This window comes from Clinocottus analis, unplaced genomic scaffold (genome assembly GCF_023055335.1).
Source record: "Clinocottus analis isolate CAN_PGR_092001 unplaced genomic scaffold, fCliAna1.0.p SCAF_18, whole genome shotgun sequence".
NCBI lineage: Eukaryota > Metazoa > Chordata > Actinopteri > Perciformes > Cottidae > Clinocottus > Clinocottus analis.
This window is the reverse complement of record NW_027175909.1, coordinates 1782501-1795390: the sequence shown is the minus strand read 5'-3', so window position 1 is coordinate 1795390 and position 12890 is coordinate 1782501. Positions and strand designations below refer to the sequence as shown.

The window sequence follows — 12890 nt, the reverse complement described above, 5'->3', positions numbered from 1 at the left end:
TTTTATGTGTTTATGTTAACTTGTTGTTGCTCCAGAGTGCTGTTCTGATAACATTACTATCAAATAAAAGCATGCAATACACTAGTTTTAACTTCATTATTGAATTTACCGCATACGCGATTAATCGCAGAAAAAACATTTGATTAATCAATTACTTTTTTTCAACTTTGCCCAGCCCTAGTTTTCACCCTTTCCACATCCGTCCCACCAAAGCAAAGTGGCGTGTGCTGAACCCTCTTTCTCCTTTAGTCGATAATCATCTCGTTGGTCTTGGTTCAAAGAGAGATTATTATTCAGACACTAGGCCATAAGTTCCTCCACCTCTCTTTTTATTTTATTTGACCTTTAATTAACCAGGTAAAATCAGTTGAGAACTAATTCTCTGTTACATTGATGACCTGGAGGCAGCAGCACAGTCCACAAGAGGCACAAACAGCACAGATACAATAAAGGATGACAAACACATAAAAAAACAATAAAATAAAAAAGAGGCTGAAAACAACAACATAGATAATTTATTTTAAAAAATATAAAAAATGGAATGGAAGAGAGAGAGCAAAGTGAGGGCTGTTCAACAAGTACAGCAGTCAACTATGACTTGCTGCAGCTTTTGTTTAAATATCTTGAGAGAAGGGAGAGCTGTTAGTTTGAACGTGTTTTGCAATAAGTTCCAGTCATTTGCAGCGGTAAAATGAAAGGCGTTATGACCAAATACAGTACGGACCTTTGGAACGATGAGCCTAATGAAGTCACTGGATCTTAAATGGTGATTGTGACAGAAATGTACAGAAGGTTTGAGAGGTAGTGAGCGGTCGTTCCCAAAATGGATTTATAGACCATGATCAGCTAATGTTGTGGCCCCCTGGTGTGGAGGGAGGGCCAATGTGTAAAAATCACAGTGGTGGGTGGTGAAGGGTGCATATGTGGCAAAAGAGATTGCTGAGTGTAGTCTGTAATGCCGATTCATAAATGATATTGCCGTAATCAATTAGAGGAAGGATGGTCATTTTCACAAGGGTGAATTTGGCAGTGTGTGAAGGAGGACTTGTTTCGATAAAGGAAACCCATCTAGCTTTACCTTTAGCCAGAAGGTTATTAATGTGTATGTTAAATGAGAGAGATGAGTCCAACCAGAAGCCAAGGTAGAAGCTGACAAACTCCAGTTTCAAGCCATCGACACTGTAGAGCTTGGGGAAGATAAGGTTCTTTCCGGTCAAACAGCATGCATTTGGTCTTTTTGGAGTTGAGGAGCAGGTGGAGGTTGTGGAATAACTTTGGATGGAAGTAAGGCTTTGTTGGAGAGTTGACATAACAAAGTGGAGTCACTGGCCAGCTGAATATATGATGGTGTCATCAGCATACAGATGAATCCTGGAATTTTTAGCAGCTTTGACAACATCATTAATATAAAGGGAGAATAAACTAGGGCCTAAGATGGACCATTGAGTCACACCTTTAGAGATGATAAGAGGTTCAGACATAATGTTTTCGATCTTCACCCACTGGACATGACCAGCCAGGTTGCAACATCCACTGGACAAGCCAATGGTAAGTCTTTGTAGGTGAATGTTATAGTTGACTGAGTCAAAAGCCTTAGCTAGGTCTATCAAGGCAGCTACACAAGGTTGTTTGTTGTCCATGGTGGTGATGACTTCATTAAGGACGTTCTGTGTAGCGGTGGTACATCTGTGGCCTTACCAAAACCGAGACTGCAGGTCAGACAAAATGTGATACAAGTATAAAGCAGAACGAGTGGTTATTTCTATAGTGAATGGCGGAAACGGTAACGTAACGCCAGACTCAGTTCCTGGAGATGGTGAAATTCACCGAGCTGTGTGCGGCTACAGATGTTGTTATGAACCCAAACAAGGGGGCGTTTGATGTTCCCACGTTTTTGTGACTTCCACAACAAATATAAAGCAGAACGAGTGGTTATTTCTTCCTCAATCGATAGTGGAAAAGATCGCTCTTTTCATTGAGAGTGACGCCGATAAGCCACGTCCCCTTTAATGCGACGCGATTTTATTGTCAAGCGAGTAAACTGACAAGGTGACCTCTTTGTCTGTGAAATGTGCCTTATAAATAAAATTATATATATATATATATTTATATATAAAAATAAAATTATATATATATATATATATATATATATATATATATATATATATATATATATATATATATATATATGCACATTGTGTAAACATTGTAAATAATTCTATCACCAAAACAGTTTGACCACCTGAATTTCACAAGAGATATGAAGAATTTCCAAAATAAACTTTAACTAAATAGATAAAAAATTTCTGTCTTTAGTCATATTTTATTTTTACACTTTTGGCTTATGACAATGGTGTCTCGTTATATAGAGAGCTAAGATTGTTCTGCAATTCTTAATGTAAAACATGGGTATGTATCTTATATGCAAGTGCCTTTAAAAGGTGAATTTAAGAAATTATGTAAAATCGAGAAAATGAACTCCGTGCCCGGAGGGTGAACATGAAACCAATCCATCAGAAGTCAACTTAAACTTGAATTGATCCCATCACTTACTTTATCTCAACATCTTTAGCATCAAGAGTGTAGGTTTACTATGTTTGTTGCCCACAAGAGTGAAAAATACATTCCCACGTTTTCCAATGCACCATTGAGCCTGTGAGACAAGATGCTGTCAGTTAATTGCCTGAACTAGCGAGTCAGAAACTCTATGTGTATCTTGACATGCAGAATGAGAGCCGGCAGTAGTCTGACATGGTAAACTACTAAAATACGCCAGGAAATAATAAAGCCTCATATTAGTATTTTGTTTGGTCTCAGCATTGATATTGTTGACTCTTTTGTAGTTTGTAGATAGGAGAATGCCACCAATTTTTCCACGTAAGAAGCTATCAAAAAGCACCCTTAAAACGAACTGTCCACAAACACGTCCTTCTTCGGTTTAAAACTCTTATTAAAACAAGTCCCAGGTTAAACACAAGCACACTTTTTTTTAATCTCCAGCCAGAATACTGCACGTCTTCCTACTACTCTCTTAAAGAGAGAGCACTCTGTTCTACAGGGAGCGCTTTAGTCAGTATGTGTATAAGTAATTAATGTTCTCAAACAATGGAATAATAATACATTATTAGAAATGGACACAGCCGTATTAAATCAGTAAGACATAAAAATAACATTTCAGGGCGCTACACCAGCACTTTTGGATTGTGAATTATATGATGCTGAGTAAAAAAAAAAAAGCTGTTGCATAAAACCCGAATCTATTACCTAAATACTCTAAATTGTTTTCAAAATAAATACACATACTACTTATATAAGGCCTACATTTATTCTTTAAGGCATTATTTTTGACATGCATTGAGGAAACTCCGCAATCCAGTGCACATTGAGGAAGCAGCAGCTGGACAATTGGGGCTTTAGGTGAGGGCCTAAATCGATTATGTGTTAAGGTGTATTATCATGGCTGACATGATAATACACACTGTCCACCTGTTTTAAGTTAATTGTTATTATGTTAAAACATGCATGTGCAGACTAGGCTAAGTTTTCTTAGGAAACAATCATATAGAGCCACAGTGACCGCCAATTTAGTCAGTGTAGCAGAGTCCAGAGGCCTGTCTCACAAAGCTGAGTTAACATATCCGGGGTTTCCCTCAGCTATCCAGCTGCACTTAACAAGATGTCTGCGGTCTCGCTTTTTAGTCTCACCATGCCGGTTAGCAACTCGTTAAGTCAACCCAGGACTTTCCATCTTGAAAGGGGCGGAGTTAACTCTGTTTAACCAATCGTGCAGCATGGAGAAGCCGCCGAGAGCAACGTATTTTACAACGGAGGAGCAAACCATAATCTTAAGAATGTGCGAAAAATATAGAGAAAGAGTACAAGCAAAAAGCAAAACTGCTGCAGAAGCCGCAAGGAATCGTGACAAAAACACGGCGACTCCATCAATGCGTAAATTACTGTGATTGTAATATTAAATCACTGAATCAAATGTATGAGCCTATTTTTATTATCTTTTCGTACAATTTAACCTCATTTAAGTTGCGACACAAGTAAAGCTAAAAGAACATGGGAGCAAGTTAAAACGAAATACAAGAATATAATTCAAAGCGGTCAGTGAGTTTATTCTAATATCTTCCAGGCTTCATGTATGATGTGAACAATATACATGCATAGTCTACACAACGACTCAAACAGGTTTTGCCGGTCACGAAACACACACTGTCTGTGGAGCGCTGCTCTTACTATCTATGCGCCTTCCTCAATGGGATTGTGTAAAAATGGGCAGGCCATTTTTCCAAGACAATGATTGGCCAGTAGGAGTCTTATATCCCCGCTGAGATCTTATCCGGGAACTTAACCTGCTCCAGAGCAGGTTAGGTGTTCAGCGTAAGTTACCGGGGAAATGTACCCCGCTAAGAAGTGAACCAGCTTTGTGAGACGGAAAACGCAGAGTTAATCCAGAAGTTACCGCGCTAAGCGTAAATCCAGCTTCGTGAGACAGGCCTCTGGACATGGGGAGTGAGCATACCAGCCTGATCCCAAATTGATCGAAGTACAGCAACTTCCACTCAAGAAGTTACGGTTGCTCTGGACAAGATTGATCTTAAAGATGTAGGCCAAGATTTAATTTCTGCGAATGATAGACGGAGGTATCTTTTTGGTGTATTTAAATAAGACATCAAAAGAAAAGCAAATACAAGTAGTAAATAATTGCATAAAGGAGGGAAGCACTTTATTTTGAACCTATTAAGTGCTGCAGAATAGATTTATTTTACATTTTTTATTTCACTGCACAACTGGGAACAGTTATATATATATGTATATATATATATATATGTATATATATATGTATATATATGTATATATATGTATATATATATATATATATATATATATATATATATATATATATATATAGTATATTACTATTACTGTATATTGGCATTTTAGCAGAACATGTTTTATTCATTTATTATTATTTATTAGGTGCAGAATACTGTTTCGTATTTAAACTACGGGTTAATTACTGTTTAAATCAGTTCCAAGTTACACAAAAGTTAATATATTTAAAAGTCGTTTTCCTCACAGTTTTCCTTCAGTGCTGTAGCTTTCCAGCTGTTCGACTTTCTCCAGTAAAAGTCATTTTCTTTACTTTCTTTTTTTGGCAGGAATAATAGTGTCTTTTTATTCTCCCTATGAATTTGATCTTTATCTTCTTGTCCCGAGCCTCACCTGTCTGTCTGTCTGTCTCCCACTCAGCACTGGCTAACTGAGTTGGAGATCTTTGCCATCATTTTTGCAGCTGCCATCCATGACTATGAACATACAGGGACCACCAATAACTTCCATATTCAGACCAGGTAATTCCATCCCAGCAACACTTTTTAATCAGTGCAGTTGCTGGGGACATATAAACTAAGATAATCCTTTATTAGTCCCGCAATGGGAAAATTGCAAGACTACAGCAGCAGTGCGCACAAGAGACAAATATTAGTTGTTTTTTAAGACGGTTGGAAATAAGCTTCCATGATTAGAATATGAAGAGACACAAAAAGGGAAAATAATAAAAGCTGCTTATTATTCTTTTAATTATTTACATTTTTAAAATAGTTTTCATTGCCTCATGAATTATGATAGCTATTATGATGATGATGATTTCCAATTTGAATCCAAAACCTTTTTGATATAGCTGTGTGGGATTTGCAGGTCAGACACAGCCATGTTGTACAATGACCGAGCTGTTCTAGAGAACTACCACGTCAGTGCTGCATATCGCCTTTTACAGCATGACGATGACATGAACATCCTTTCTAATCTCTCTAAAGATGACTGGAGGTAAGCAGAGACAGCTGAGGTTGACATGGCATTCTTTTCACAACTGTTTACATTCTTTAATAATATGTGATTTGGCGCCTCTTTAATTAGCATAGCAACACTATCCAATACAACCCGCAATTTACAGTGTCATCAATCAAGCACATAATTGCTGGCAACAACAGAGTTTTTGATATAAATGTATTTTACTATAATTTACTCTTTCAGAGAACTACGAGCATTGGTCGTGGAGATGGTGTTGGCCACAGACATGTCCTGCCACTTCCAGCAGATCAAAGGAATGAAAAGCCTCCTGCAGCAACCTGAGGCGTGAGTAGTGGATTTCACTTCTTAGTTAGTTTCACTATTGTTGCTATTCACCCAAGTCATAATGCTGATGTATACCTGCCTGTCTACCTACCTACCTGTCTGCCTGCCTACCTACCTGTCTGCCTGTCGGCCTGCCTGTCAAGTGGCCTGTCTCCCTACCTGCCTTTCTATAGTGCCTAGCTATTTTACCAGCTATGAGTACTAACAAAAGTAATGTTGGTTGTTTGCAATCATTTTGATCATCCTGGGGTGTTTGTAGAGGGACCTGAGGGGGACAGGAATAGGAGGGTACCAATATCCAGTTTATGAGCTTTCTTTACCACGATGGAGATTCCATAACACATTTCTTGTTGGGGATTAATAAAGTATAAATGTATTTATTATCATATCATATCATTGTCTGTTTTTAATGCACCATTTGACTTAGACCAGGGGTCAGCAACCTTGCCTATCCAAAGAGCAATTTTGCTCTTTTTTCCACCCAAAATAATTTGTCTAGAGTCGGAAAAGTTATTTGATATCACCACTTATGTGTTATACATAGTCTATTTACAAAAACTATAGTTTGTCGCATTTAAATTTGAATTATAGAACAAAAACAAAGACATTGCATTGCTATTTTATCCTTTTTTAACTGTCAAACTCTTATGAAGAGGAGAATTTTTTTGCTACATTGAGGTCCATTTAAAAACAACTATGCAGACCTTAAGTCTGCTATAGCTATATTTGTGGCTCATGTAGTTGAGTGTTCTGCATGTAATCACAAGGGAGCATCTTTGATACTTGCCCTCCTCATGTAAGGTTTATAACGCATATCTTTTGCTACGTTTACACTGAGCTTCTACACTACTTTACTTTGCTCAGTTTGCTGCAGCAGTTGAGAAATTGCTCATCGGTTCTGCAGCTTGATACTTTTCAGCAAATGCTGTGTGCTTGTTCTGGAAGTGTCCTTCAACATTAAATGTTTTGTTGTTTGCTAATTTCTCATCCCATATCATGTCACGGGAAGCTCGGAGAGAGGTTCCAAATGCAGATGTATGGTGAAAGAAAGTAACTTTATTCTTTCCAGGAAAGGCATGAAAAACCCAAACCGTCACATATCAGTCAGCATTATGGCAGTGAAAGCCAATGAATACGTCCAAGAATTAAACTCTCATCTTTTGTGACTTTTTGTATATATTTATCCGTTAGTAGTTTAGCGAGGGCAGGGCTCTGCAAATCACGATTATCTACCTGCAGGGAAAGGGGCTTGACAGCGACGTAACAGGATGTGACGTGCCTATTGTTTTGCTTCCGGGTGAGCTACGTCCGCTGTGGTGCTCGCGAGAAAAAAAAAAAGAAAACTGAAATTGCGTTAACGGCGTTAATTAAATTGACGGCGTTAAAATTGGTTTGCGTTAACGTGGTTAATAAAAAATTTTTTTTAATTAATATATATATATATTAAATAAAATAAATCGTTGCACTAGAGATCAGCTCTGAAAGATTGCAGAAGAATATGATATTAATCTTAGTGGTGTTGGTTTGTCATGCCACTGAAAGGAAACAAACATCAGCCTCGATTATTTATTGACGACCAGTGGTTAATTTAACATCGATAACGGATTACCAATTTTATATTTATTATTCTACTACTGCCTACTTATGAAGGAAGCAGCTGTTTTTGGTGCGATAAGAGAGCAGCATGTCCAGTGGCGTTATCAGCCCTACGGAGCTGATGTTTGAATTCACAGTTTGCTCCTTTGAGGAGCCCGATGGACACAAAACAAAAGACTTTCCTTTTCTCATTAATGCTTATTTTGTTCTGCACAACATTGTGAAGTCCACTCCAGTGTGAAAACAGAACATAATCGAGTGTATCAGCAGGAATAATTCAGTCCAAGACCTTTTCCTCATTAATTTATTGAAACTCCACATTCCATCCACACTGCCAAGTTTGTTTTCCTTCTGTCTTCTCCTCACTCTCCTTCTTATAGAGGACAACTTTGAGTATCAAGCACAACGTTTAGTTATGGAAGAGTTCGATATTACTTGTGGTATTTTCTGTAACTAAATAGCCCGGAGGGGGGCACCACAAAATATGCAACAAAAAATCCTCAAAGTTATAATGATTATAATGCCGATATTTTTTAAAATATAAATATTAGGCACCTTTTAGGCATGTGTATATCACAAAACAGGCAGAACAAGAGATATATTTAATTGCTCAAAAAAAGTTACGATGGTGCCCTCTACCCCTCCCCAAACCAAATACACATATAACTTCCCGAGCTCGCCGTGGTGCCCTGCTTAGTGGCGATAACGGGAGCCAGGGTCAGAAAAAAGGAAAAGAAACTGCAAGATGATGCCCGTGCATCTCTTTCAGGTCAGTCCATGCTTAATCATTGTTAAATACGGGAAATGTGCGCTGCTAATGTAATGCTTATGCATACACCTCAAAGTAGCTGACGTTATTGCTAATGTTAGCAGGGCTCTCAAGTTGTGAAGGCAGGCAAGAGCGACATATATCCCCTGGGAGGAAAGGGGACGGGGGGAAGAGACGGGGAATAGGGGGGGTGAAGAGACAACGCCAAGTACGCGCTGCGCGCCAGACAGTCTGGCGCGAGGTGCGTATTGAAATTACAGCCTTTTTTATTTGCATCCGTGAAAAGAGAAACATATAACAGTGAAGTGTAATCTGCGCCCTGGAGCCTGGCGCATTGACTCTCCCTGTTACAGTCGCCTCTGCTTAGGGACGTGGTTCAAAACTAAAGCTCATTAAAACATACCTGTGTTCAACATCGGGGTCTTGCTGTCACCACCATCAATAGTGAAGTGGCTCAGAAACTCATCTGATGACCCCATTAGTGATTTTGCCTCTATAGAGCATCCCAAAACTGGTGGAAATGCTTGATCCATACAGAACATCATTATGGCTCTCTCAAAAATGATGTCTTTGTTTTCTTTTGATAATTTGGTCAAAGAGGATTTTGCATTTTACATGAATGTGTTTTAGCTGTGACTTTTCGTCCTCTAAATCTTTCTTTTATTTAAGAAGATTGACTATTCTTGTTTGTACATATTATTATTTAATGTAATGTATGTGTTTAGTGAAGAAAAGTTTGCACTTTCAAATGTACAGTGTGTGTTGGTTTGGTGTTAATGAACTTTTAAACTGGCACAAACAAACTTTTTTTTTTGCCGGTAGTGGGTCCTGGAGTGGTTGGGTGGTTGGGGGGGCACCATCAAGAAGTAGCGCCCCTTACGGCACCAAAATGGCTAGCAGCGGCACTGATGTTATTAGCAACTTCATAGGTTCAAGTGTTAATTGTAAAAATAAATCTTATTTACTAACCAATCTGCTTCCTGTTTACACTAACACCTGCAGACCCAGTGTATGAGTGAATAATGATGTTGTATTTGTTTTCAGACGTGTAAGTATGGACAGAAATAATTTCTAAAAAGGTGTTGGAACAATTGTGTGGATATGGATATTTTTTATTTATTTTTAAACATATTTTTTTTGTTTTTTGCTCTGGAGGTAGCCTTAGTTTCATGTCCTTCTTTTAAGCATTTATTAATAAATGGGTACAACAACAAGAAATGTAAGAATCATGGATTTGATCAAGCTACATAATGTACATGAGCTACTCAAGCAAGTACTTCTTTTAAACAGTTGCACAGCATCAACGTTGTGTCATTGACAGCAGACCAGCACTGTGGACTGTACTTGCAGGATTGACAAACCAAAGGCACTTTCCCTGCTGTTGCACACTGCAGACATCAGCCACCCCGCCAAACACTGGGACCTCCATCATCGCTGGACTACATCCCTTCTGGAGGAATTCTTCAGACAGGTAGCAACCCAAAAACGTACCACCGACTTCCTACTTTACTATTAATAAAGCAATAGGAGTGTGTAAGCAAACAAACATTTAATCAATAAGCTGGCTGTATATTTATGACATATGGTAAATTGCTCTGCACCAAGGATTCCAGGGTGCCAGCTGCTGACCAATCAACTCAATGGACAAATGTGTTAATCTATTCTACAGGATCCCATTGTAAAAGGGACAACAGTTACTTCTGCTTGTCAAGGCAGAAGTAACAACAACACAGTCACAGTTTGCTGATAGTTTTAATAAATTTGTTTTCATGATGAATATAGCAGAGGTAAAATAAGAGTTTATACCACAACCAGATTAGTGCTGATGGTGTTAATTCAAGAGGTCATGACTTTGTATTGTTTATTCATTATGATAATAAATGAGACATGACGTAGTTGGACATTGTCAGCAATGGCAACAAAGCGCTGTACTCCTCTGCCCATTTTTTTTGTGTACTTGTCCATTTGGTCAGATTATCGGTCAGATTATTATATGGCACGCACTGGTCCAAGTTAATACAAAGTGCACTATGCATGACAGTCTCATATTATCACTTGTACTATTTCTGCACTACTAAGCATTCCATTAAGATGATTTAAGATGTAACTTCTAATGAACCTTTAGTTTTGTTTACATTTCTTTGGATCTACGTCCACCAAAAACACAGGAATGAAACGTTTGACACGACCCAAATAGCACAATGACAGACTCCTTACTTTAAAGACTTTGTCTTTATGTTTTTGTTCTTTCAAGGCAACATATACTACCGAGATAAATTATATAAGATTGAACGAAGGTTGTAGATCGAAAGAAAGGAAAAGGAAAGTAAACTAAAATGATTAATTATGTGTAAGTGAACCTGCCCAAGTGACCTTGTGCTGACAGTAACTTGTAATGCTGCATTTGTTTTCAGGGTGATAAAGAAGCAGAGCTGGGTCTACCTTTCTCCCCTCTCTGTGATCGCAAATCCACCATGGTGGCACAGTCTCAGATTGGTAATCTATTCAAGTCATTGTGTTTGCTGTTTATCTAGAAAATTCATGAACAATCCTGTCAAGCGGACTATCTTCTCTGTCATGGAAACCCTACTGTGTCTTGAGATTTGATCTGGTATTTTGTTGATTGGGGCTCATAACTAACACTCATGCAACCTAAACCTGGGATATATCCATTGTGTGCATTGATGAAGTTGTAATGTTTACACGGTGGACAAACAAACTGGTGAAACTATAATTAAAGCTGCTAGCAGCTGTGAGCGGGTCCTCTCACTGGGGCACTGGTGGGTTGCCGGCTCGCCCGGCTGAGAGTGTCTGCCTACGTGAAGCTTAGACCCCGTCGTGCAATTGTCATGTCAATCAGGGCAGCAGCTGCTACACCTGGCGCAGCCACGGTGCAGCAGCTTCACACAGCCTCTCCCCTCACCGTGATGCAAGCAGCTGCATGTCTTGTGTCGGCAGTGTTGCAGTTTTGTTGGATTGTTTTGTTATAACTAAACATGACTGGTTGTTGATTTGGACAACATGCGTTGTCTGCGCATATGGTGCTGTTTTTATTATGATCATTGCTCGTAAGTGTGCGGTGTTTTGTGCTACATTAAAAAAAAAAAAATTGTCATAATACAATTAAATGTGACTGGTTCTTGATGATGTGGACCAGGGGTGGGCTGGCTGTAGAGATTTGGACATAGAGTTGGGCTGGTCAAGTGGATCAGCCATGATGCACATCGTCGATTGGAGGTGGGAGCCATCCGATAGAGAAGCGCTGCTTAATGGGACATTGTCCGCGCCTGTTTTCACATCAAAGTTGTTAAAATAGCTCCGCAGGTCAGTGCACACACCCCGTGTGTGGGGAGACGACGAGAAATACGCGCCGCAGCGAACAACTATGTGTCATCGAGGGCGTGACTTAAGACCAATGAGTGACAGTCACGTTCAATGCGTGAGACTTGAGAGCCCCGATACCTCAGTCTCTATGCTCCTCTCTGCGGGCGGTCGTCCAGTTGGGGACACAGTCGCGGAAAACAGGATGTCTATACAGCAAATAGGTTTACAGATGCGCTCTTCAGCGCCATCTATCGTCGAGGAGTTTGAAAAGGAACGAACGCGCCCCAGACTTTTTTTTTGGCGTGAGATATTGGTTGTGTGGCGTGTGAGCGTGTGAAAACATGAAAAAGCCTGTGTCACACAGCAAAAGCGTGAGAGTTGGTGGCTCTGTTTACATCCAGCTCTGCTTCCAGAAGTCCCTGAGAGTCCTATTTAGGACCTAACTAACTGAAACAATAGCCTTTTCTAATTTGCTACCCTCAGGCAAGAGGTACAGGACCCCCAAAACATGCACCAGCAGACTGAGAAATCACTTCCCCCAGGCCAGAAGACCATTCTTTCACTATTCCTCCCGCTCAATCTATCGGAAAATCTGTTACCAACGAGCGAGTCCAATTTGATGCTGGATTTGAAGTCATATGGGGTCCACTGTAACATAGTAATAGTACATTTTACTTGTATTGTGCTTTTTTAGTACTCAAGGCACTTTGCATGGTAAAGACAAGCAACTGAAGCAACAACAATATAAACTAGAAACTGCATTTCCTGTGGAAAATGCGTTGGGATGCAAAAAGCTGAAGCATAAAGCTGAAATATTTCAAAGAAATTGCTAAATTTAGCTGAACATAGTGAAATATAGTTGAATAAAGCTTAAAAAAGCTAAATATATTTGAAAATAACAAAACAGCTGAATATATATGAAAACAGCTGAATGTATATAAAACAGCTGAATATCTATCAAAACAGCTGAATATATACGAAAATATTGAAATATAGTTAAATAGAGCTCAAAAAAGCTGAATATATTGAAAAATAACAAAACAGCTGAATATATATG

The 12890-nt window shown here is 39.0% G+C and overlaps 1 protein-coding gene across 1 annotated transcript in view; it reads left to right on the top strand.

Annotated features, from left to right (window-relative positions):
• The window catches only part of pde1ca (phosphodiesterase 1C, calmodulin-dependent a), a 63719-nt gene that overhangs the window by 40482 nt on the left and 10347 nt on the right, over nucleotides 1-12890 (top strand). Inside the window, exons 9-13 of the mRNA XM_068581750.1 lie at nucleotides 5260-5360; nucleotides 5707-5835; nucleotides 6043-6144; nucleotides 9860-9980; nucleotides 10924-11005. Of these exons, the coding sequence (XP_068437851.1) occupies nucleotides 5260-5360; nucleotides 5707-5835; nucleotides 6043-6144; nucleotides 9860-9980; nucleotides 10924-11005 (535 nt within the window). The remainder of the gene's footprint in view (nucleotides 1-5259; nucleotides 5361-5706; nucleotides 5836-6042; nucleotides 6145-9859; nucleotides 9981-10923; nucleotides 11006-12890) is intronic.